The following is a 26423-nucleotide window of genomic DNA, read 5'->3' as shown; positions in this document are numbered from 1 at the left end:
TTGTTCTTTGACCTATGTTTGTAAATTTCCAAAGGAATTGGGAAATTTGAAAATGCACTGTTAATTTCAAATTTTATTGATAAAAGCACTTTATGAAATTTGTTGAAACTAACTCTATTATGATATATTGTCAGTTTTTATAAATATGCTTGAAAGTAATATAAGTTCTTTTACTGTAGCTAATATATCAGTAAAAATCGTCAGATCAAACCTGTCAATTTTGTGTTGAGAGCTGTATCTTTAAATCTCTTTAACTGCTTTATTAGCAGAGAAGGGTGTGTTAAAACCTCTATCGTGACTGCTTACCTGTATCAGACAAGGTCCAATCAGGAGACAAAAACCACATGGTAATTTGAAAAGAGAAAGCTTAGTATAAAGAATTATTAACAGAGGTTGGAATAAGTGGGAATTGGTTAGTAAAGAGTTAAAGATAACCCTAAGGAATGTAGGAATAGCAGATATAAGGATCAGCCACCACCTTTAGGGCTGAGATAGCTCATCGGAAGAAGAGCTGTCTCCCCCTCATTGGAAAGAGTGTGGCCAGGGCTACTTGGATGGTGGAGAAGTTGCTAAGTGCCTTTCTAGTGACCTTCCTTTGAATCTGGTCAGGAGGCGCATGGGGAAGCTCCTGGATGCTGCTGGCTGTCAGGTGCTGTGGGATCCAAGAGTTGGAGAAGCTGCCCTCTCCATGAGCCTAGCAGGAGAAAGCTGTGTCCTGCAGGAGCCCATTGTAATAGCAACCTTACGTATAGGAGGCAAGCATGCAGAAAAATTGTGCCCTTGCAGGAACCTAGTGCTGGAGAAACTGTCTGCTGCTGGAACTGAATGCTGGAGAAAGCTTGCCCCGCAGGAGCCTGGCTAGCCAGGCACACTGAAACTAGGAGAAACTGGCTTCCTTTCCAGGCTCCCTCCAGCACTCTCTAGTGACAAGGCTGTACGTAGCACCAGTTAGCAAAAGAGAAATCTTTGCAAGGCCTACCTCCATCATCACACAGGGTAGATATGGAATAAAGAGACATCATAATTGCCACAGTTCCTTTAACTTTATGTATAGTACAAAGTGAGAAACCACATATATTCTTTTGACAACTTCTTTATGTTGCTATGTGTATATATTATTCTCAGAAACAATTTTGAAGATCTCATAATGCTACATCTGGTGTGACTAAGAAATGGTCACTTTCTCTTAAATTTATAAGTAATTTATATTTATTTATTTAGTTATTTATTTATTTGGTGATAGGGGCCTAGAAATTAAGGTTTGGCAAAGATCCCGTGAACAGTTGGAGAAAATTTAAGACAGATGAGGAACAAAAGATCCAGGATTTGTTAGATCTTTTGTATTTCCCAGTTTTAATTTACCAAGACAAGTAGAATCTTTTTTTAGTAGTAAAAACTAAAACTGTGTGAAATGGTATGCAATGAAAGCTTTGATCTATTTGATCAGTTTAACCAAATCACCTTTTTAACCAAATCTTTAGATTAATTGATCTCCATTTTGTAAAAAACCCATTGACTGATGCCCCCCCTTTCCATGTGACACTTTACAGCTAGGAGTTGATTACCGTCAGGAAGCCTGTGAGTTTCTGCTCCATCAGTTGAGTTTTGCTTTACCAAGAGTCAGTTGTGTTATTTGCCAAATGTGATTATGCCATTTGTGCCTTTTGTAATTATTGCACAAGCTATATTATAACAGTTGATTAATCAAGTCAGCTATTTGGAAAAAATGGGGAATGTGGGGAATGAAGAAAAAAAGATATACATATACCTTAATTTTATTTAAAGGAATAATATATAAATTGTATTTGTTGTGGTAGAACCACGACCTTTTCTTTGAGTATACATCCAATGGTTAGAGTTCTGACTTCTTTCTTGCACACCCATAAGACGTTGCTTATGATTTCCAGCACTTTCTTCATTAGAGTAAGAAATTCGATACTTCTAGTACAGACTAGATTTTCTTTTCCAGTATTTTGGATTATCTCACCCTTACTTGATTTGGCAGCAACTGTAAGTGTCTTGCTACTTGCCTTTTAGTCTTTCCAGAACACTCAGCCTAGTTTTCACTGGAAAGTAACTCCCTTTGGTAATGTAATCTTTCATCATACTACTACTTAGAAAAATAAGGAAATAAACATAATTGGGTTTGATAATAAATGCACCTGGTTGTTGGTAAGTGAATATCTCAGTTGGTGGGAGCAGAAGTGTGCAGGCACAGGTAGCCTTAGTGACCCCAAGGAGCCACAGTGGCCATAGTTCTTTGACCATAGGCAACATTCATGTATTTTACAGGCAGAATGGAGAATGTCAGATAAGTCAGAATTTTTTTTTTTTTTTTTTTTTTTTTTACTGCTTTGGATTCTTACATTGCTACTAGTCTTGCTGCTACAAACAGTGCTACATTGAATATTCTGGTATACACATTTTTGTAATCATGTGCTTGTATATCTGTAGAGCAAATTACTAGATATGAAATTGTTGGGTCAAAGAGTGTTTGCATTTAGAAACTTGATACCTATTGCCATATTGCCTCCATAGAGCTTGTACCAGTATACACTTGATGTATTAGAGTATATACATCACTCTTTTCCCACACCTTTACCAACCTAGTATAGTATCGAACTGTTCACTCTTTGCCCATCTTACTCCCTTATTGGTGAAAACACGTGTGTCTAGAGTCCCCAAGATCACCACCAGATTTGATGATTTGCTAAGAGGACTCACAGAACTCACCATATAGTTGCACTTTTATGATAGTTGGCTTATTTAAGTGTACAAGTTAATTTATATTTTGGTCTACTTTATAAAATTAGCATCATTTACTTTGTGGCATGGGTTAACCGTATCAGCAAGTTTAAGATTTTTGTTTTCTAGTTTTAGCTTTTGGAAAATATTAGATATTTAAAAAAAAATCACAATAGAGTGAACATTGTCAGTGTGTCCAAATTTGAAAGTTTGGACAACAACTCAAACAGCTACGTTGAGTCTCTGAATTGTGAGGTTGATTTTAACAGTGGAGAATATTTATATTTAATACTTTAGATGGCGACTATCAAAGAGACATAGGATCATGGCAGCAGATGATGACCATGGTGATGGAACAAGTTTATTTGATGTCTTTTCTGGTAAGAGCTCATTTTAATTGTCTTTCTAAGTTTGCTTATTTATTTATTACTTTTTTCTTTAAACACACACACACACACAAACACACACACACAATTTTTTCCTGACCCATTTCATACTAAGTTGTATACATTATGGTCCTTTACCTCCAAATACTTCAGTGGGTATGTCACAAGAAAAAGTTGGTTTTCTTACATAAGACCAGCATAATTATCAATTTCAGTAAATTTAACACGAATACTGTAATTTTATTTAATCTACCATCTTTATACCAGTTTTACCAGTTAACCCAATAATGTCCTTTATTATTGTGATTGGATTTAGATCTATCATTTTATTTTATTTTTACAAATTAATTATTTTTTGGTTGCGTTCAGTCTTTGTTGCTGCATGTGGGCTTTCTCTAGTTGAGGCAAGGGGGGCTACTCTTCGTTGCAGTGTTCAGGCTTCCCATTGCAGTGGCTTCCCTTGTTGCAGAGCGTGGGCTCTAGGTGTGTGGACTTCAGTAGTTGTGGTACGCAGGCTCAGTAGTTGTGGCTCATAGGCTCTAGAGCGCAGGCTCAGTAGTTGTGGCTCATGGGCTTAGTTGCTCCGTGGCATGTTGGATCTTCCCAGACCAGGGCTTGAACCCATGTCCCCTGCATGAGCAGGCGGATTCTTAACTACTGTGCCACCAGGCAAGTCCCTCTATCATTTTAAAATTTTAGTTTGTCTCATCAGTTTTTGTTCTCTCTGATTTTCTTGCCTTCTTTCAAATATTATTTGAATATATTTTAGAATTCCATTCTAATTTATATATTAGCTTTTTGGCTACACCTGTGCATTATTTTTTACAATTGGTTTCTGAAGGGATTGCAATATACATCTTTAACATTTTGCAGTCTACTTATTTAAATGTAAGAATCTTTTTATGTAAGTTGTATAATCTTGTACATATTGTTGTGTTTAACCTCCATCCATTCCTTTATGTTAAAGATGTCGTGAACCCCTTGATACAGTGCTGTAATTTTTATTTTAAACTGTTGTATGTATCTTAAAGAAATTAAGAGGAGTTAAAAGCAATTAAGATGAAATATTAGTCTTTTATATTTACTCAGTTATTTACCATTTTTGTCCTTCTAGGATCTAGTATCATTTTCCTCCCCATTGTCTCTTTTCTTCTGGGACTCCGGATATATAGTATGTTAGAACTTTTGATATACTATAAGTTATTAAGATTGTTCTCTCTCTTTTTAATCTTTTTCTCTCTGTTTTTCCATTTGAATAATTTATTGATCTATCTTCAAGCTTACTGGCTCTTCTGTTGAAATTTTTACATTAGGTATTGTACTTTCAGTTTTAGAATTTTCATTTGGTTCTTGTAGTTGTTTTTATTTCTCTACCAAGATTTCCAATGAGTAATTTTGCATTGCATTCTGGACATTGTAAACGTTATAGAGACATTGGATTCTGTTATATTCCTCTGAAAAGTGCTGGTGTTTTTAATTTTAGCAGGTATTTATCTTGACTGAACTTAATCTTCTGTCAGCCCTGTGGTGAACAGCAGCTGAAATCTCTGTTCAGCTTTCTTTAGCTTTAGCTGGACTTTTGGGAGTTCTAACCTTTACATGTGTAATTTGGGGATCATTCAGATTTGGGTACAATTTGAGGAGTCCTCTCTGTGGCACTCTGGATTTCCTCTTTCTGGCTGCTGTTATCACCCCCAAAGTTTTTTCTCTGTTTCTTTAAGCTATCAGGACTAGAAGTTTCCATCTGAGTTTTCGCTGCCAAGTGTGGCTCCAGCTAGAGCCTATCGTTCCACAAAAACTTGTAATAAAAGGGGGATAGGGAATTCATGCAGTGCTGTTTTCTTCTTTCAGGTGTCATCTCCTCTCCAGTTTTTGCCTGCTTTAGATTGCTCTTTAGTTCTTCAGATTATTTTTTTTTCTTTTTTCTTTTTTTAATTTAGGTACAATTTATATATAACATTATAGTAGTTTCAGATGTACAATGTAATAATTCCATGTTTGTATATATTGCGAAATCACCACAATAAGTCTAGTGGTAGAGCGTTGACTGCAGATAGCTTTTAATGTTTTGTTTAGAGTTTATAGTTTTTGCAGGAAGATTGTTCTGATAGAAACTATTCTGCTATTATTAGAGTTGTAACCTTCTTACTAGTGTGGGGTTTTTTTCTTCTTTTTTTATATTTGAATTTTATTTTATTTTATATTTTTATACAGCAGGTTCTTATTAGTTATCAATTTTATACATACTGGTGTATATATGTTAATCCCAATCTCCTAGTTCATCCCACCACCACCACCCCCACACCCGCCCCTACTGGCTTGTTTTTGAAAGTGAGTTTTTAAGTCTAAACCTGTGTACTAAGATGTGTGTGTTTATAAGGATGTACAAAAGCTTCTAAACAACTTTCTTTTTTCACACTGGACTAATAAAGCCTTTCTTTTTCTGGTCCTTCAGAGTCAGAATAGAAAAACTCCACTAAGTGCATAGAGTCAGTTTTAACTAGTCTTTGATTTTTTTTTGCAGCTTCTCCTCTTAAAAATAATGATGAAGGTTCTTTGGACATATATGCTGGGTTGGACAGTGCTGTTTCTGGTATGTAAATTCTATAATAAAATACTTTCGTTTTGTTTGGTCAGTCTGTTGGAAGTGTTTATTTTGTTGTTAACAGTTCCTGGAGTAACTCATAGCCCCTCAACAATCTGCCTTTTCTTTGAAATCATTATACTCAGGTAATTATTGTTTTGCCCAAAGCTTGATCAATAAAATAAACTAGCCTTTAGGTTTGTTTTTCATCTAGGTCTCAGATTTTTTTTTTTTTTTTTTTTTGGCGGTACGCGGGCCTCTCACTATTGTGGCCTCTCCCGTTGCGGAGCACAGGCTCAGCGGCCATGGCTCACGGGCCCAGCCCGCTCCGTGGCATGTGGGATCCTCCCGGACCAGGGCACGAACCCGTGTCCCCTGCATCGGCAGGTGGACTCTCAACCACTGCGCCACCAGGGAAGCCCCTAGGTCTCAGATTTAATTGGACCTTGTACAAAAATATTTTGTACCATTGAAAACGAAACTGATGGTGATTTCTACCTATATTACCACACATACTGTCACAGGCTACATGATATTAGAACTTTTGAAAAGGGTAGTTACTATAAATATGTCCAAATGTATCAGTAGGAGTGTGATATGCCGAGAGTCTAATGACCTGTCCAAATGAGAAAACCTTTCTGTAATCAAATCTTCTAAAGCTTCGAACAAATGTGATCCTTACACCTGATTTGTTGACAAATTTGTTTTAGGTAAATTGGTTTTCCAATTCTAATCTGTGAAATCAGTATAGATTTGGATGAAATGCAAGAGATGGAGAATTGTAGAGCCCTTTGGGTAGAGGTAGACAGTACGTCAAAAAGCCTAACACGTGTATTTTTCTTTTTACCCCAGCTTTATTGAGCTATAATTGACATATAACATTAAGTAAGTTTAAGATGTACAGTATATTGATTTTATACACTTAAATATTGCAAAATGATTACCACCATAGCATTAGCTAATACCTGCATAGCATCACATGATCACCATCTATTTAAGATCTAGTCTCTTAGCAACTTTTGATCATATAGTATAGTCTTATTAACTGTAATCACTATGCTGGATATTAGATCCCCAGAATTTATTTGTCTTATAGCCGGAAGTTTGTACTCTTTGATCAACATCTCCTCTTTTCCCCCACCCCCAGCCCTTCGTAACTATCGTTTTAGTGTCTGTTTTTTTGCATTTGGATTTTTTAGATTCCACATGTGATATTGTGTAGTATTTGTCTTTCTCTCTCTGACTTATTTCACTTAGCATAATGCCCTCAAGATTCATCCTTGCTGTCGCAAATAGCAGGGTGTCCTTTTTAATGGCTGAATAATATTCCATTATATATTTATATATGCACATACATTTACACACACGCACATGTATACATACATATATGCACCCACATATACCACATCTTTATTCCTTTTTCTGTTGGTGGATGCCTAGGTTGTTTCCATATCTTAGCTATTGTGAATAATACTGCAGTGAACAGAGGAGTGCAGATATCTGAGATTCAGTTTTTATTTCCTTTGAGTATATACCCAGAACTGGGGTTGCTGGATCATATGATTCTATTTTTAATTTTTTGAGGAACTTCTATACTGTTTTTGATGGTAGCTATACCAATTTAGATTCCCACCAACAGTGTACAAGGGTTCCCTTTTTTCCACATCTTCGCTAATACTTATCTGTTGGTTTTTGTTTTTTTTTTTGTGGTACGTGGGCCTCTCACTGTTGTGGCCTCCCCCACTGCGGAGCACAGGCTCCAGATGCGCAGGCTCAGCAGCCATGGCTCACTTCCCGGATTGGGGCACGAACCCGTGTCCCCTGCATCGGCAGGCGGACTCTCAACCACTGCACCACCAGGGAAGCCCGCCCTGTTGTATTTTTGATGATAGCCATTCTGATAAGTGTGAGATGATACCTCATTGTGGTTTTGATTTGCATTTCCCTGATGATTTGTGATGTTAAGTACCTTTTCATGTTCCTGTTGGCCATTTATGTCTTCTTTGGAAAAATGTCTATTCAGTTCCTCTGCCCATTTTTTAGTTTTTTTCTGTTGAGTTGTGTGAATTCTTTATATATTTTTGGATATTAACTTCTAATCAGATATATATGTATATAAAAATTGCAAGCATTTTCTCCCGTTCCGTAAGTTGTCTTTTTATTTTGTTAATGATTTCCTTTGCTGTGCAGAAAGAAGCCTTTTAATTTGATGTAGTCCCACTTTTTTATTTTTTGCTTTTGCCTTTACTCTTGGTGTCAAATTCAGAAAATTATTGCCAAGACCGATGTCCAGAAGCTTACCCCCATATATTTTTTTTTCTGGGCATTTTATGGTTTCAGGTTTTTAAAAAAAATTTTTATTGAAATATAGTTGATTTATAATGTTGTGTTAGTTTCAAGTGTACAGTAAAGTGGTTCAGTTATACATGTATATATATTCTTTTTTTATATTATTTATTTATTTTGGTCACGCCACGCTGCTTGCGGGATCTTAGTTCCATGACCAGGGATTCAACCCATGTCTCCTGCAGTGGAAGTGCGAAGTTCTAACCACTGGACCACCAGGGCATTTCCAACATTCTTTACCATTATAGGTTATTACAAGATATTAAGTATAGTTGCAGGTTTTAAATTCACGTCTTTAGTTCATTTCAAGTTGATTCTTGTGTGTGCTGTAAGATAAGGGTCCAGTTTCATTCTTTTGCTTGTGGCTGTCCAGTTTTCCCAACATCATTTATTGAAGAGACTACCCTTTCCCCATTGTATATTCTTGGCTCCTTTGTCATAAATTATGACCATATATACCTGGGTTTATTTCTGGGCTTTCTGTTCTGTTCCATTGATCTATATGTCTGTTTTTATGCCAATAAAATACAGTTTTGATTACTATAGTGTTATATCTTGAAATCAGGAAGTGTCGTGCCTCCAGCTTTGATCTTCTTTCTCAAGGTTGCCGTGGTCATTCACAGTCTTGTGGTTCCATACACATTTTAGGATTGTTTTTCCTATTTCTGTGAAAAATGCCATTGGAGATTTGACAGGGATTTCATTGAATCTGGAAATACATATTTTAATGTAAGGTTTTTTTGTTTGTTTGTTTTAGACAGTGCTACCAAATCCTCTGTACCATCCAGAAATTGTTTGGATTTATATGAAGAAATCCTGACTGAAGAAGGAACTGCAAAGGAGGCAACATATAATGATGTATGGATTACCAGAATTTTGAAGGACAGTTACTTTGCTCTTTTGTGGCTCCTGAAATACAGACATCAGCTTACTATTGAATAGACATTCTGTGTTTGGGAAGCAGCTCTTAGACTAAAAGAATATTTAAGTCAGTTTCTGCCTTCAGATCTGCTTTTTAAAATAATGTTTTCTGGATGCTTGCCTAAATTTAGTTATAATTTTGCTTGATTGAATTTAAGTGTCTGACCATATAAAATCTCAACAGGCAATCAGTGTGATAAAATATTTTATTTTTTCATGATTTATACAAAGTTATAATTTGTCCCAAGACTTCATGCAGACAAATTTCTTTCTACCTTATTTGAATTTTAAACTTTGGAGATTGAATGTGAAACTACAGAAAATACATTATTGGTGGGCCCAACTTTAAAAACCAGTAATTAACTAAATATCTGTTAGTAGAAATGGACCTCATATACCCTTATCTATGGGTTGATTTGCAAAGTTTGAAATAATTTGAAATGTCATTTAAGCTAAGAAAATAATTTAGAATGATGCTTGATCTTTTTATATCTTACAGTTGCAGGTAGAATATGGAAAATGTCAGCTGCAAATGAAAGAGCTGATGAAAAAGTTTAAGGAAATACAGACACAGGTAGAATTATAATGAATATTTTATTTTTGCCTTGTTAGATTTTTTTAAATTAATTTAATTAATTAATTTATTTTTGGCTGTGTTGGGTCTTCGTTGCTGCGCGGGCTTTCTCTAGTTACGACGAGCAGGGGCTACTCTTTGCTGTGGTGCGTGGGCTTCTCATTGCGGCAGCTTCTCTTGTTGTGGAGCACGGGCTCTAGGTGTGCAGGCTCAGTAGTTGTGGCTTGCGGGCTCTAGAGCGCAGACTCAGTAGTTATGGTGCACGGGCTTAGTTGCTCTGTGGCATATGGGATCTTCCCAGACCAGGGCTCGAACCCGTGTTCCCTGCATTCACAGGCAGATTCTTAACCACTGTGCCACCAGGGAAGTCTCCGCCTTAATCAGGTTTTAAAACTAAAATTTAATAAAATTTTTTGTTAAAATTAAAATGCTCAAGTGTTGGCAGGTTGTAAGGAAACTTTTAAAAAAAATATTAAATGAAAGAGCAAGTCTGGCAAAACATGCATTATTTCCAGTGTCAATGAAACTGATAAAGGAAAACTGCTTGATTTGTTAAATGATATTGACAAATGATCTACTAGGCTAATTAACAGTTAAATAATAGAGAATTCTTAGAGACTGTATCAGGTGGTTTAAAAGAGAATGGTTTGAGGCGTGAACCTTTAGAATGGCTGATGAGGAAAAATGGTGATGCCTTAACAATTTTTGCCAGAGAGACATTTTTTGTGATCATGCTGCAAAGTCAGGAATGTACTGTCTTGTTCTGATTTTTACTTTTTGGTAAAGTTGTTTCTCTTCCTTCACCCTCTCTCCCAAAGAGCCAGTCAATCCTCAATTCATTCTTTGTTCACCTGAGAATTAGTACATTGTTGCAAGTTAAACCTCCTGTTGTTGAATATAGTAAAAATTTTATCATCTTCAAAATAGTGACCCATTTTCAAAATAATGACTTTTTTTCTTGTTATTTATTGGTTTTTCATTTTGTTCCCTCTTTTAAGTAGTTTCACTTTAAATAGCTTTTCTTTGGCGCCAATTTTCTTCTTTGAATCTCAGCTTCCCCATTTGCATAATGAGCATCACTGTACTCCTCCTAAGACTATTTTGAGAATTGCATAAGATAAAATATGTGATGCGTGGCATGTAGTTAGCATTCAGTAATCAATAACTATTATAAATAGTTTAATAACCCTGTCGATACATACTTTATTAAATGTATTTTATGATGTTTAGAATTTCAGCTTAAAAAATGAAAACCAGTCTCTTAAGAAAAATATCTCAGCACTTATCAAAACTGCCAGAGTGGAAATAAACCGCAAAGATGAAGAAATAAATAATCTTCACCAAAGGTATGATTGAGGGATATGGATCTGTTTGTAAATTACATGGGTATTGATAGGTGGAATATTTTTGACTTTGGAAAGCTAATGAAAATCATGCATTTTATTAAATATTTAAGGTTTCACTGAAAGTAAGTGACTAATATTCTAATGGTATATTATCGTAATGATACCTATATGATTATTAATAGAATATTGCCACATACCTCTCTGAATATATTCAGTTTTGTAATACACTGGGATCTTGCTCTGATATCCTTTGGTCCTGAGAAGATGGTGGTGTATGTCATGGGTTCTTCTAGGCGCCCATCAAATTACTAAAATATCAGGAGGATGTCTGTGTCATATACTGTTAACAGACAACCCTTAAAAATCTGTCATTATTTATTTATTTTGGCTGCACCGGGTCTTAGTTGCGGCACATGGGATCTTTTTAGTTGCGGCATGCGGACTTCTTAGTTGTGGCATGTGGGCTTCTTAGTTGAGGCATGTGGACTCTTAGTTGTGGCATGCATGTGGGATCTAGTTCCCTGACCAGGGATCGAACCTGGGCTCCCTGCGTTGGGAGGGTAGAGTCTTACGCACTGGGCCACCAGTGAAGTCCCTCAATTATATGTTCTTTTCCCTCTTAAATGGATTTTCTACTTAATTTCTCTCTCTCCCTCTTTTGGTTAGGGGCAGTATTTGGCTCCAGAGAATTTCATATCTCTCCTCCCCTTGATAGTCAAACCTCCAAAACAGTTATCTAAACATGCTGTCTCCATTTCTCCACTTCCCGTTTCTACACATTCTTGAACCCATTCTACTCTGACCTCTTCCTCCAAAACAGCTGTGACTACCACTAAATTCATCAAATAGTTTGACTTCTCATTTTAACTTGTCTTTATACACTATTTGACATAGTTGACCCTCTTTTCTTGAAATAGTTTCTCCCTTGGGGTTTCATGATTCTTAGTTTTCTTTGCAACTTGAGATTTATTTTTCTGTACTTGGCTAAGTTGGAATTCCTTAAAGCTCAACACTATGTCCTTTCCTTTCTCTATCAATATTTTCTTATGATGTAATCTTACTTACACTAGTCAGTTCCATTTATATGTAGATACTACCTCACATCTGTACAAAATTTTCAAAATTACCTCATCCACAACAGAATTTAAGATTGAACCCCTTCCATAGTTCCTAGCTCAGTGGATTCCCCATCATTTATTCAGCTGTGCAAGCTAGGGTGACTGAGGGGTGGAATGGCCATTTAATGTATTGCCCAAACCAGGGTACTTTTGAGAGTAGAAGGAGGGGCTATTAATAATTACACTGACATTGCTTGGCAAACTGGGACATATAGTCACCCTGCATAGGGGTCATCATTGACACTTAGCTCTTGGTCATCCTTCAGATCCAAATTCATTACCATGTCCTTTTGATTTTTGTCTTTATGATCTCTCAAGTTGTTCATTTCTCTTCCATTTCTACCGTTGTTGCTGCCCATCACCTCTCATCTGAACTGGCAGTAGTCTTTGTGCTCAGAACTCTGCATCCGCTCTTGCTCTTTCCAGCCTGTGATTTCTCATTTCTCGACATTAAAGCCACGGGATGCTTTGTAAAGCACAACTCTGGACGTCTGTCACAGAACCACCCCGTCCCACCCACCCCCCATTTTTTTTAAATGATCTATTTATTTATTTATTTTTGGCTGCACCGAGCAGCTTGCAGGATCGTAGTTCCCCCACCAGGGATTGAACCCAGACCTCAGGAATGAAATGAGAAGCTGGGGAAAGCTCCTCATCCTAACCACTGGACCATCAGGGAATTCCCCCACCCATTTTCTTTCTTTTTTTTTTTTTTTTTTGCGGTACGCGGGCCTCTCCCTGTTGTGGCCTCTCCCGTTGCAGAGCACAGGCTCCTGACGCGCAGGCCCAGCGGCCATGGCTCACAGGCCCAGCCGCTTCGCGGCATGTGGGATCCTCCCAGACCGGGGCACAAACCCGTGTCCCCTGCATCGGCAGGCGGACTCCCAACCACTGCGCCACCAGGGAAGCCCCCCCACCCCTTTTCTTGATTAAAACACATCAGTGGCTTCTCATCGATCTTAGGATAAAAGATCATAAATCTTAACTTGGTCCACAGAGCTCTTCACAATATGGTCCCAAACTACTTTTCAGGCCTTGTCTTCAGTGTCTGCCTTTGCCTAGGTATCATAGCTCTAGTGCATCTCCTGCATTCTTTCAGTTTGTTGGGTGTACCATGAGCTCTGAGTTGCATGAACTGTTTCCACTCCCTGAAATGCTCCTCTCCTCCACCTGCTAAATACCTACTCATCTTCAGGTCTCGGCATAAGCATCCTTTTCATGTGGGACATTTGTCTGTTCTCACTGACTAGGTCAGATCTCTTTTTTGTAGCTTCATTTACACTTGCAGTTTAAAAAATCATGAATGGGATCACTTAATTAGTGTTCTCTTCCACTAAACTGTAAACTTCATGGGAGCAGGAACCATGTCTTTGTCTCCTCACCATTTATTGAGTATCTACCATGTGCAATAAATGTTTAAAGAGTGAAAGAAGATAATCCTATGTGTGGACCATATGATATGCATTTTAGGCCTTTTGAAAATAAAGATGGTTGTGTATGTTTACTAATCTAAATCCCACAAGGTGCAACAAGTATAAGATTGATTCCTGAACTGTTGAGGAAATTTTATATATATTTGAATCTTTTAGGGGAGGGGTATAATGTTTGAATAGAGTGAAAATTCAGAGAAACTGGGTGAATAAATGATGTGTTATTTCATTAGATTGTTATACGTGGTTATACTGATACATTATCTAATAAACATTCTGTCAAATATTTGCACTTTTTATTTGTGAGCTTCAACTAGTACTCTAATGGTAAATGTTTATCATTTTGCTGAAAGTTCATTTTTAATAGAAAAAATGGAAATATTGATATAAGATAAAAATTTTAAAGTGTAAATTCTGGAAAGTGTTTAATGTGGAGGTTTATTTTAAAATAAAACCTTTGGGACTTCCCTGGCGGTCCTGTGGTTAAGACTCCATGCTTCCACTGCAGGGGCACGGGTTCCATCCCTGGTCGGGGAACTAGAATCCCGCATGTTACATGGCGCGGCCAAATAACAACAAAAAATAAAACAAAACTTTTGATAGTATTTTATTTAGTGTGGAGTTACGTTAAATGTGTATTACGAGCTCTGTGGGCTAGAACTATCTTTTAGCACCTTACATTTTAATAAGTCTGACGTATGTTACACGTGTGCCTGCTTTGTTGAATGTGAGTCCTTTGTTGGATAAATTTATTGAAGACATCTTCTCCCATTCTGTGACTTATCTGTCACTCTCTTTATTGTCTTGTGAGGAATAAAAGTTCTAAATTTTAGTGAAATTCAATCAGTTTTTTTTTTTTTATGGTTAATGCTTTTTGTGTTCACATTTTCCGAGTTGTCTCAAAGGTATTTCCTCATGTTTATTTTTTTGAGTTTATTTATTAGTTTACTAGGACTGCCATAACAGAGTACCACAAACTGGGTGGCCTAAATAACAGAAATTTATTGTCTCACAGTTATGGAGGCCAGAAATCCAAGATCAAGGTGTCAGTATGATTGATGCCTTCTGCGGGCTGTGTGATGGGTCTGTTCCAGGCCTCTCCTTGGCTTGTAGCTGGTTGCCTTCTTCTGTGTCTCTTCATAAAGTCTTTCCTCTATACATATCTCTGTTCAAATTTCCCTTTTTTATAAGGACACTAGTCATATTGGATAAGGGTCCACCCTAATGACCTCACTTTAACTTGATTATCTCCAAAGACCCTGTCTCCAAATAAGGTCACTAGTTTGAGGTACTGGGGATTAAATTTTGAGGAGACGCAGTTCAGCCCGTAACAAGATCCACATAAGGTCTACACAGTGCCTTAAGTTGTATGTATCCTGTGTCCTCTTGTTTTATAAAAATCTTCCCTTATTCCTGAGACGATGTTCTCTACACATTTAGTACTGATTAGGCATAGATTTATGGAAATTCAGGGAAGTTATAAAAGTTCAGGAAGATGGCTGTATTATTACAAAAAGCTAAAATGAGCTATTTACATTTTATTTTTAGGAAAATTGCCAGTTTTCTGAAAACCTTAGGAGTTATTTCAAACAATAAATACATACCATTCCTCTAGGAAAGGATCACAATTCTCTATTCCTTTTTCTTTTTGCACAGTATGTAACACTTTAAGATGGCTATTGACGCTTTGGCTTTTACTGTGGGGTTGTATGTGAAACAGAAAACTAGGATAGGGAGCTACATAGAGTCGTATTTTGATCGTCTCTGTTCTCCAGCAAGATTTCACTTTCCCTTATGTTTCAGTTGGGCTAGAGTGAAGGCAAGAAAATAATGTCATTCGTTCTAAAAGAAGTGAATTTGTGGTTAGTTTGAGAGTTGTGCACCTGTAGTGAAGGAAATCTGAAAGACATTGGCAAATGCTGGGATAGAACTGAGAGGTCCTCCAGGCTTTGAGCAAAGCAAGTGAAAGAGAGTTCCTTGTTTTAAAAACTGGCTCATTTAGTTGGAAGCTGGTAAATTCTTACTACTCATTCTTTTATACAAAGTAAAATTAGTTTTGCCAGTATGTGGGCCCCCCAGTTTTAAAGTGTATCACATGTGATTAAACCTTGGGTTATTAAAAAGGAATTAACTTTGTTTTTTTGGTGTTAATTTCTATTTCTCAATAGATTGTCTGAGTTTCCACATCTTCGAAATACTCATAAAACTTCAAGGACACCAGATATAGTTAAAACAAAAGGTCTTAAATCCAGATCTCTCCATTTGGATGATTGTTCAAAGACTGATCACAGAGTGAAAAGTGATGTTTCTAAAGATGTACATTATAGCACTTCACTGCCATACCTCGAAAAGGAAGGAAAATCACATTCTGAAAAAAAGGGCACTTCACATTTGCCTACATCTGTTGAAAAACACTCCACCAATGGCATTTGGTCACGTTCCCATTATCAGGTTGGTGAGGGTAGTTCCATTGAGGATCACAGAAGAGGAAGGAAAGATAGTAGACATAGCCAGTACTGCAGAGGGACTGACAGAATACGAAAAGACTTGAACACTAGCTGTGGTGATGGTGAACCGAGGAACATAGAGGCCAGTCAGAGGCTACAAGGACGTCCTGAGAAATACAGTAAAGGTGAACCAAAGGCTGAAAGCAAAAATTCAAAGTTTAAAAGTAACACAGATTTGGATTATAAAAATGAACGCAGTAGCTCTTCTTGGGAGAAAGAAAGCTCTAGAGACAGGTCACACACTCGACTAGAATCTCAAAGTGACAAAAAACTCGAAAGACAAAGTGAAAGATCACAAAATATAAATAGAAAAGAACTTAAATCACAAGACAAAGAAGAAAGGAAAGTTGACCAAAAACCTAAGTCAGTAGTAAAAGACCAGGATCATTGGAAAAGATCTGAACGAGCATTGCTTCCTTATTCCAAGAAGGAACTAGCAAAATCTTCTCATAATTCAAGTAAATACCATCCAGAAGAGAGAAGAGGCCGGGAAGATTGTAAAAGAGACAGGGCTGTAAGTAATCATAGTTTTCAAGAAGGAAGATGTCCGTCCTCTCTTTCAACCAATAGAACTCACAAACATGTTGACTCTAAGGAAGTTGATGCTGTGCACCAATGGGAAAATGCACCTTTAAGGGTAGAAAGGCATAGAACTGAAGATAAGCGGAAAAGAGAACAAGAGGGCAAAGAAGAAAATAAGCATATGAGAAATGAAAAAAGGGTACCTGCAGAACATCTGCAGAAGACAAACAGAGAGACTAAGAAAACCGCTACAGATTTAAAGAGACAGAATGAGCCAAAAAATGATAACGGTGAAGTCTCTAATAATGATGTTTCTGAAGGAGTGGATGATAAAGAGCCAGCAGTTAAAACTGAGAATGGTTCAAATGAAACACAAAACAAAGACTTAAAGTTAAGCTTTATGGAAAAATTGAACTTAACTCTTTCTCCTGCTAAAAAGCAGCCTGTTTCTCAGGAAAATCAGCATAAAATAACCGATACTCCCAAATCTAGTGACATATGTGATTTGGAGTCCTTGGTGCAGGCTAAAACTGTGACATGTATTCCCTCTGTCAGTGAACATATCACAGAGGAAACCAAATCAGAGTTATTGGAACCAAAGGATGCTCTTACAGCAGCATCTGAACCCAGGACCAGTGTTTCAGAAAGGAAAATAGAAGAAGAAAATAGTTTGTTCATTAAATCTGTTGCGAATACTGTGCATTGTGATATGTCCATTTGTGGCACAGAGATTTCCTTCTCAGCATCTGTGGAAATGCAACAAACAGAATCCTTGTTTCCATCATCAACAGAAATGGAACAGACCATTAATGGTGCCAGGGCAGCAGTTCCTGTGGTAATGGACACAGTACAAACAAATGTTTCTCAAAACTTTGGTTTGGAATTGGATACCAAAAGAAAGGATGACTTAATTTCTTGTAGTATTTCCGAAGATACAGAAATGAAGGAGGCTTTTTCAACCAAAGTGACCGAATCCAATGAATGCATTTTGCAGCCTTCAATTGAAGAAGCTGTCATTTTGCCAACAGTCCTTTCAGAAGATGGTAAACCAAACCTGGAGCCTTCTCTTGTAGATGCACCACTGGTTGAGAGTAAGTCTTGTCACTTGGAGCCTTGCTTACCTAAAGAGACTCCAGAATCTTCACTTCAGCAGACTGAGTTAACGGACCACAGAATGGACATTGGTGAAGCAAACTCAGTATATCACGACGATGAGAACTCAGTTCTGAGCATTGACCTTAATCAGCTGAGACCTATTCCAGAAGCCATCAGTCCTCTGAATAGTCCCATGAGACCTGTAGCAAAAGTTCTTAGACTGGAAAGCCCATCTCGAGTTCCATTATATAATAACAGTCATAAAGGTAATAGTTTATATTATCTCCTATAACTTATATTTTTGTGAGAGTGTAGCATATGTCAGCAGGATGAATCGGTGCTTTTAATTTATTTATTGATATTTATTTATTTTTTAAATTTTTATTGGCATATAGTTGATTTACAGTGTTGTGTTAGTTTTAGGTGTGCAGCAAAGTGAATCAGTTATACATATACACATATCCATTCTTTTTTTTTTAGATTTTTTTCCTGTATAGGCCATTACAGAGTATTGAGTAGAGTTCCCTGTGCTGTACAGCAGGTTCTTATTTGTTATCTATTTTATATATAGTAGTGTGTATATGTCAATCCCAGCCTTCCAATTTATTCCTCCCTGCCCTATCCCCTGGTACCATAAGTTTGTTTTCTACGTCTGTGACTCTACTTTTCTTCTGTAAATAAATTCATTTGTACCCTTTTTTTTAGATTCCACATATAAGTGATATCATATGATATTTGTCTTTCCGTGTCTGACTTAACTTCACTCGGTATGACAGTCTCTAGGTCCATCCATGTTGCTGCAAATGGCATTATTTTGTTAGTGCTTTTTATTTGATAATTATTATTCAGACCTTTGTTGTTACCTAGAAATGTACATCGAGCCTTTAGTCTAGATTTAGGTAATTCTTACTTATACAACAAAAGGGAATGGTAGAACAGATTGTCTCAAATACTCCTTGCTTGCTTTCAGGTATATTTTTGTTGTCCAAAAGCCATCATCAAATGGCATAGAGCAGGTGATACTGCTAACATCAAGTAAAGAAACCTGAACAGTTGGTTGCTGTTTATCCAAATGACCAAACTCTATACTATCACTATTGTCAGGCACTTTCTGAGACCAGTAAAGACCATGACATGAGTACGTGTTAGAGTAATATAGTGTAAATAGTGTAAAAGCTGTTAAAATAATAAATTGCCTCAACATTTAATTTTTTGTTATAAATATTTAGTATGGAAATGTTAAATGACAGAGACTCAGTAGTCATGTGACTATAATATGCTTTTTTCTTCCACAGATGTGTTTCCACCAAATTTAGCTCATTCTGCCTCCAAGAGTCAGTCTGATCTCAATAAGGAAAATCAAAAGCCAATTTGCAAATCTGACAAATTTACAGAAGCAGACTCCCACAAGAATTCATCTTTAGATGAATTAGAAGAAGGAGAAATAATAAGCGACAGTGAAAAATCTGAACCACAAAAACGTTTTGACAAAAGTACCAACCCAAGAGCTTCTGCTGAAGTGCAGAACACAAGAACTAACCCAGGAAGTAGGAAAAGCACTGTGCATTTGGATAAAGACAATAGGAAGATATCTTCTATAAAAATCCATCAGACCAAAAGCAAATGGAATAAAAGACGAACTGAATCTAGCAGATCTTCAAAAACAGAGAAGAAAGATAGGTCAGTGGGCACTTCCAGCCTGGAAAAAATAGTGCCAATTATTGCTGCACCCTCTTCTGTCCGAGAGGTTGTGCACATGTTACGAATGATAAGAAAACATGTAAGGAAAAATTATATGAAATTCAAGGTAAAATTTTCATTAATACAATTTCATAGAATTATTGAGTCAGCAATTTTGAGTTTTACATCACTAATTAAACACCTTGACTTATCCAAAATCTCTAAGTCAGTGACTACTTTACAGAAGAATCTCTGTGATGTTATAGAATCCAAACTTAAGCAAGTTAAAAAGAATGGCATCGTGGATCGTTTATTTGAACAGCAGCTACCAGATATGAAAAAAAAATTGTGGAAATTTGTAGATGAACAACTTGATTACTTGTTTACAAAGCTTAAGAAAATCTTAGCAAAGTTTTGTGACTCCATAAACATCGGCAGTGACAGTGACGAAGGAAAACTTGAAAAGAGAAATAAAGAGAAAGCACAATATTCAAATTGTCAGAAGGGGAATGTAGGCAGCTCCAGCAAAGAAATGTTGAAGGAGAAACCCCCCAAATCAGAAGATTCTGGTTACTCTAAGTCTTTAGTAGGTTGTAAAAAATCGGAGGAAAAACATCAAGAGCAAAATAATTCCAGTATTAACAGAGTAAAGCACAACATTAAAAAAAGTACTAACACTTGCTTTGGTAATATTAAGAACCCTCAATTTCAAGAGGCGTCCTTGGAACCAAACTGCCCGAGCACCCCAAAGGCAGGAAAAATGGAAGGCAGCACCATAGAGGACTCACAGGCATCCCAGCACGCTGCTTTGAAGCCAGAACGCAGTTTTGAGATTCTTACTGAGCAGCAAGCATCTAGCCTTACTTTTAATTTAGTGAGTGATGCACAGATGGGAGAAATATTTAAAAGTTTGTTGCAAGGTTCTGATCTTTTGGACAACAGTGTTAACTGTAACGAAAAAAGTGAGTGGGAGTTAAAGACACCAGCGAAACAGATGCTAGAGACTCTTAAATGTGAATCTCTACCAGTTTGTACAACGGAAGAGCTTGTTTCAGGGGTGGTTTCTCCCTGTCCTAAGGTGATTAGTGATGATAATTGGTCATTATTGTCATCTGAGAAAGGTCCGTCTCTGTCTTCAGGGCTTTCATTGCCAGTTCATCCTGATGTGTTGGATGAAAGTTGTATGTTTGAAGTGTCCACTAACGTAGCTTTAAGTAAAGATAATGTATGTAGTTCAGAAAAGAGTAAGCCCTGTGTTTCCTCCATACTTCTTGAAGATCTAGCAGTCTCTTTAACAGTACCATCACCTCTGAAGTCAGATGGTCATCTCAGTTTCTTAAAGTCAGATGTTTCGTCTAATTCAACGCCCGAAGAAGTTATTAGTGCCCATTTTAGTGAAGATGCCTTACTTGAGGAAGAGGATGCATCTGAACAGGACATTCATTTAGCCCTGGAGTCTGATAATTCAAGCAGTAAATCAAGTTGTTCTTCATCATGGACAAGCCGGTCTATTGCTCCAGGCTTTCAGTACCACCCTAATCTACCCATGCACGCTGTCATAATGGAAAAGTCCAATGATCATTTCATTGTGAAAATACGCCGTGCGGCACCATCTACCTCCCCTAGTCATAAACAGAATATGGTGGCTGATGAATCTTTGCCAAGAGTGGAAAAGGAAGCTGATGAAACAGTGGAGAAAAAATATATTTCATGTCAGTACAGAGTTTTTAAATCTGTGGAGGAATTGAAAATTTCCAGTAAAAATGTTGATAGCAGTAAATCAGTTCATGAAGAACAGGACTGTATGATACAAACAGAGGTTCCCGATATATATGAATTTCTTAAAGATGCTTCAGGTAAAGTGGTTCATAGTACTGAAGTAGTTGAAGAATGTTTCAAGTTGCATCAAGTATGGGAACCAAGAGTACCTGAAAGCGTTGAAGAATTGCCTCCAATGGAAGAAATTCCACATTCTGTCGAGGATCATCTTCCAAACGCATATATAGACCTCACAAAAGATCCAGTCACCGAGACCAAAAAGTTGGGGGAATTCGTAGAAGTAACAGTTTTAAATATTGAGCAGTTGGGATGTTCTGGAAGCAGTGCGGATCAAAATGCTCCAGTATTAGACAATATGCAGCCTGATACTGTAGATGCTTTTATTGATTTGACACAAGATGTTTCAAGTGACAGTAAAAATGAAGGTAACTGTCCTGCTTTAGCTGTTGAAGACTTGGGGTGTCAGGTGATATGTGTAGATGAAGATAACTCAAAGGAAGAAAAGGTGCAAGTGGCAAACAGCCCTTTGGAATGCATTGTTGAGGAAGCCTGTATCGATTTAACCTCGGCATTTCCCAGTTCGGGTGAAGTGAAAAAGGTTGATTTAAAATCAGAGTTGGCATCAAATTCTGGTAGTTCAGAGTTGCCTGGGGCTTTGGATAATGCTCACAAAAAGAGGAAAAATCTTTCTGATCTAAATCCTTCTCAGAAAAAACAGAGAAAGGAAGCAGACTTAACCGGCAGGGAAAAGACCAAGAAAATTACCCAAGATTCTGGTGAGAATGGTGATGCTCACCGAAAGAAAGCCAGTAAGAAAAAGGCCCCTGTAGTAACTAAAGATCCCTCGTCATTAAAGGAAAGCCCAGGGACTAAGGATGCATCAGCAGCATCTGCCGCTTCTCTTACAAGCCTTTCTGCGAAGAATGTTATTAAAAAGAAGGGAGAAATTATAGTTTCGTGGACAAGGTAAGAATCTAATGAGACTGTTAAATCACCAGGAAATTTTAAGATACCAGCAATCTGTTCTGTCATGTCATCATAGTTTTATCCCATCTTAAAATAGGGAAAGTGATGACTTACTTCAAAAGTGGCCAAAGTTGGTAGAAGATACGTTCTAGGATACAACCCAGCTGTACTGTAGAACAGTCTAGAGCAGTGGCTCTTAACCAGCGATGTGTACTAGCACCGTGGACAGAACTTTTCCTTATGTTTTTAACTTCACTTTTCAATGAAAAAGAAAAATCCTTTCATTTGTAAGGAGCCTGGTATACGCACATTTTAGAAAGGAGGAATGACAGGTGGTGAATAGGACAAAAAGTGTGGGTGTTTGTAATTTGAGTTTTCCCCCGAAATTAGAAGCTTCAAAAACAGGTTGTACTTTTGACTTTTATGTGAGATTTTTAAGAAATGCAGATTTAAAGACCCCATTTCGGATGTCAAGGTGACCACAGTTGGGAACCATTGAACCAGAGGTGCATGATCTCTAGACCGGCTAGAGTGCATAATGAGAGAGAATGAATTTTGTTGAAATTGGTGATCAATTTTGTTTAAAACCTCAGTCCTCTATGCCTTCATTTCGGGTAACCTGCAGATGGTAAAATCTCAGAGACTATAATAACGCACATTGGTTCAGACCATGTAGAAAAAGCAGAGGTCTGGGGATTAGAAGATCTGGCTTCTTCTGTGTTACTTTTTGGTTCTTCTCACTTATCAGGTCTGTGATCACGTTTGGGCCCTAATTTTTAAAGTACTATACACACTACAAGTAGAATTTTTAAAAATCTTTTGTCACTAGAAACATACATTAGTATTTGTTTTAGAAAATTTGGGAAATATGTATGAAGTCAAAGATTAAAATCATCCATAATCTTATCTCTCAGAGATAACCATTGTCCGTATTTTAGTATACACACTTGTTCTTTTTTTATGGGTTTTAATAAAAATGTCAACTCTTATTGGTAGATAGTAAGGCAATGGAATTTTTGTTACCTTTCTGTTCGAACCTACAAAAGCTAAATAACATTTTTCCCCCTTCAGAAATGATGACCGGGAAATTTTATTGGAGTGTCAGAAAAAAGGGCCATCGTTGAAAACATTTTCTCAATTAGCTGCCAAGTTGAATAAAAATCCATATCAGGTAACTACCCCAGTTTTACATCTCTATAGTTTCACAGATGTTACTACTCTAAATATTTAGATTTGATTTTTAATGTGTTTAAAATATATAGCTATTTGTTAGCCAACTTCTTTAAAAGTATGGCTCTTTGGAGAATTCCCCAGTGTTCCAGTAGTTAGGACTCCATGCTTTCACTGCCGAGAGCACGGGTTCAGTCCCTGGTCGGGGAACTAAGATCCCACAAGCTGCGTGGTGCAGCCAAAAAAAAAAAAAAGACTGTTAAAAACTTGGTGATCGTGGAAGAAGTCTGAAACAATCCGAATTCTTTATTCTGTTGTTTTGCCATTTACTTATTTGATCTTGAGCAATTTTGTAATGATATTTGCCTGTTTAAGAAAGTTTGATATTGAAAAGTTAAACTAGCAATTACCTTTATTATGAAGATATTTTGTTTTTCTAACTATTACTTTACCTTTATAATTAAGGGTAACTTACTCTGTCTTTAGATGGTTTGTGAAAATATTCATCAAAGATAAAAAAATATATATTGAGATATTTATAATTAACCCTCATTTAACATTTTTCAGGTCTCAGAAAGATTCCAGCAGCTAATGAAGCTCTTTGAAAAGTCAAAATGCAGGTAGTTAATGGTTACACTACAGTAGGCTAGTAAAGTAAATGTTTGACACTGTACCTGTGCAGTTAATGGCCTGTTAGTCATTGAAGATGTGAGTGGTGGGTGAGAGACATCCAGTTGAGTTCCTGTTTCAGTCACAGGTTGGAGAATGGTTGCTCGTGCAGGCTTCTAAGGCACCTCATCCACAGGGGCGTGGTCAATGAAACCTGCTGCAGTTCAGATCAGCATCTCTCCTCAGCCTTCTGAGTGTTGATGAGTCTAAAGTGGGGGGAAATCCATTTGATGATTGATAATAAATTTTTATCGATGAGGAAAAACAAAACATTCTTGAGGGAATTCCCTGGTGGCCCAGCAGTTAGGACTCTGTGTTTCCACTGCCAGGGGCCTGGGTTCTGTCCCTGGTCGGGGAACTAAGATCTTGTGTGCCGCATGGCTCAGCCAAAAAAAGAAAAAAAAGGCAAGAAAACATTCTTGAATAGCATTATATTTCATAGCCAGTGAAATCTGTGCAGTCGTAATTTAACATATTTTACATTTTTAATTAGGAGTGCTAAAATACAAAACACATTTATAAACATGAAGTCCATTGTCATCTGAAGAGGTGACATGATTTACCACGTTACATTATTAATAATGTTCACAGACATGTTTCTTTAAGCCATTCTTATACGGGTTTATTAAGGCAATAATGTTTATCAGGTATTTCCTATAAGACCTGAGCCAATTGCTTAAATATTTTGGACTTTTATGTAAGGAAGACTGTAAAGATATTTAACATATCACTATTTTTCAGTTGATTTGTAGTCATAATTATTTGAATCCAGAATGCCCAGCTTTAAATAAAACTAACCCTGAAGAAGAACCATATTTAGACATTGATCTCATTGTGAAGGGTTCTGAATACTTTTGAGTTATAAAAATCTGTTTCTAAACCCAGTGTAAATTACTGTCTTTAGATAATCTGTTAATTTCAGTATCCTCTCAAAGCAACTAGTTTGTTAATGAAATCTTCAAAAGATATTTAGTAGTGTACTCTGACATTAAAATTCTGTTTATATGATTCAGAATGTAAGATTGAATAATAAGGAATTTGAAGAAAAAGCTTATTCTAAAGAACCTTTAAAAAACAGTTTGATGCAAAAATGGCCTGTTTTCTTTTCAGATTCACTATGCTGTAAATTTTTCACTGCCTTTAGAAAATTAAACTGAGGTTTTTTTTGTTTTATTTGAACGTTATCTTAAAATATGACTTCCATTCTCTTGTTGAAGATAATGTTCCCTTCATGAACAAACTAACTTGTATCTGGAAATGACACTTATTAGTTTGAAATTTCCAAATTCCATTACAAATCTACAATCTTTTAATGGATTTGGTACTTGAGATTTTATTTGCTTGCATGATAGCACAAATAGTGAGTTATTTCATTCCTAGTTTGTTTTTTTTTTAATTTAATTTTATTTATTTATTTTTTATACAGCAGGTTCTTATTATCTGTTTTATACATATTAGTGTATATATGTCAATCCCAATCCCTAGTTTGTTTCTTAACTGATTTTTTTTCCTTCAGGTACTATAGTCTCATTACATTCTTATCAAAATCAGAGTGTAAGGATAAAGTTACCAAACTGAGTCTATAAAAAGCTAGTTCTTTAACCACCAATATTTATTATCTAAGAGAACTCATTTAAAAGAACAACACTTTATGAGATGGTCGTATCAGAAAAATAGAATCATAACTTTAGCATTTTCTTACATTACAGATAAGTTGCTGAATTCCTTGGAGTCTTAATTGATATTGCAAACTACACAGAAGCTTGGAATTCTTCATGTTTTTAATGGGGAAGGAGAGGGCAGTTTTATGACATTTGATTACCAGATAATAATCTGCATTGAGGAGAGGGCAGTTTTATGACATTTGATTACCAGATAATAATCTGCATTTGTCATAACTTGCTGACTCTTAATCTCAAGCCAGCATGTTCACCTTGTTCCTGACATCAGTCTGATTTGCTTATCTGTTATTGGTCATGATATTTATTTTTAAACAGGTTAGAACTTGTTATTAAGATAAAAGCAACAACAAAACAGTATTGAAACCTTAGTTTTGATATTTCAAAGAAATGACTTTCTTTCTAGATTTTTAAAAATAGTTTTGTAGAATTTTAAGCTTAACCATTATTTAGTTCGTTTCATCCATTTTTATTTGCTTTTCTAATTGCCTGTCCTCAATTTGGTAAATTGTAAAATAATTTAAATAGTGTATCTGTAAATATGTATAATTATAATGATGTAAAATACTTTGTGTTTGTGTGTGTATGTTTGGGTGTATACACACACATAAATGGCTGTACCTAGCCAAGGACTTTTCTATTTGTATAAAACTTTTTATATAAAGTTTGCTTTCTTTACCAGTAATGTATAAATAAAACCATGTAAAGTTCTGTTATATTTTGATTAGAATGTTCTTTTAACGTGCTTAGATAATAATTGAAACAAAAAAAACTGTAAAACTCCCAGAGGACATGGGGGCTATTTTGAAGTGGTTCTTGGTTAGGGTGTGGCTGACTGAATGCGTGGCTGGCTGAATGTGTTGGAGCAGATTAATTGGAGAAAACCAGTTGCCTTTGCCTGCTTTC

At 36.5% G+C, this 26423-nt stretch overlaps 1 protein-coding gene across 4 annotated transcripts in view; it reads left to right on the top strand.

The window, feature by feature from the left end:
- CASP8AP2 (caspase 8 associated protein 2) overlaps positions 1-26423 on the top strand; it is a 40557-nt gene that overhangs the window by 14032 nt on the left and 102 nt on the right. Inside the window, exons 2-11 of one of the 4 annotated variants that reach the window (XM_022552673.2) lie at positions 3043-3125; positions 5656-5724; positions 8819-8919; positions 9482-9556; positions 10787-10902; positions 15619-17840; positions 18870-21999; positions 23071-23170; positions 23737-23789; positions 25548-26419. In XM_022552673.2, the coding sequence (XP_022408381.2) occupies positions 3071-3125; positions 5656-5724; positions 8819-8919; positions 9482-9556; positions 10787-10902; positions 15619-17840; positions 18870-21999; positions 23071-23170; positions 23737-23789; positions 25548-25551 (5925 nt within the window). In that variant the 5' untranslated portion in view covers positions 3043-3070 and the 3' untranslated portion in view covers positions 25552-26419. Of the gene's footprint in view, positions 1-3042; positions 3126-5655; positions 5725-8818; positions 8920-9481; positions 9557-10786; positions 10903-15618; positions 17841-18869; positions 22000-23070; positions 23641-23736; positions 26422-26423 lie in introns of those variants that run through there. The other 3 variants (XM_089921865.1, XM_022552681.2, XM_089921866.1) reach the window with 3 other exon arrangements.

Source organism: Delphinapterus leucas, chromosome 12 (assembly GCF_059928025.1).
Source record: "Delphinapterus leucas isolate spDelLeu-1000000601 "Yukka" chromosome 12, BTC_Dleu_Yukka2, whole genome shotgun sequence".
Taxonomy (NCBI): Eukaryota; Metazoa; Chordata; class Mammalia; order Artiodactyla; family Monodontidae; genus Delphinapterus; species Delphinapterus leucas.
This window is presented reverse-complemented; position numbering and strand designations above follow the sequence as displayed.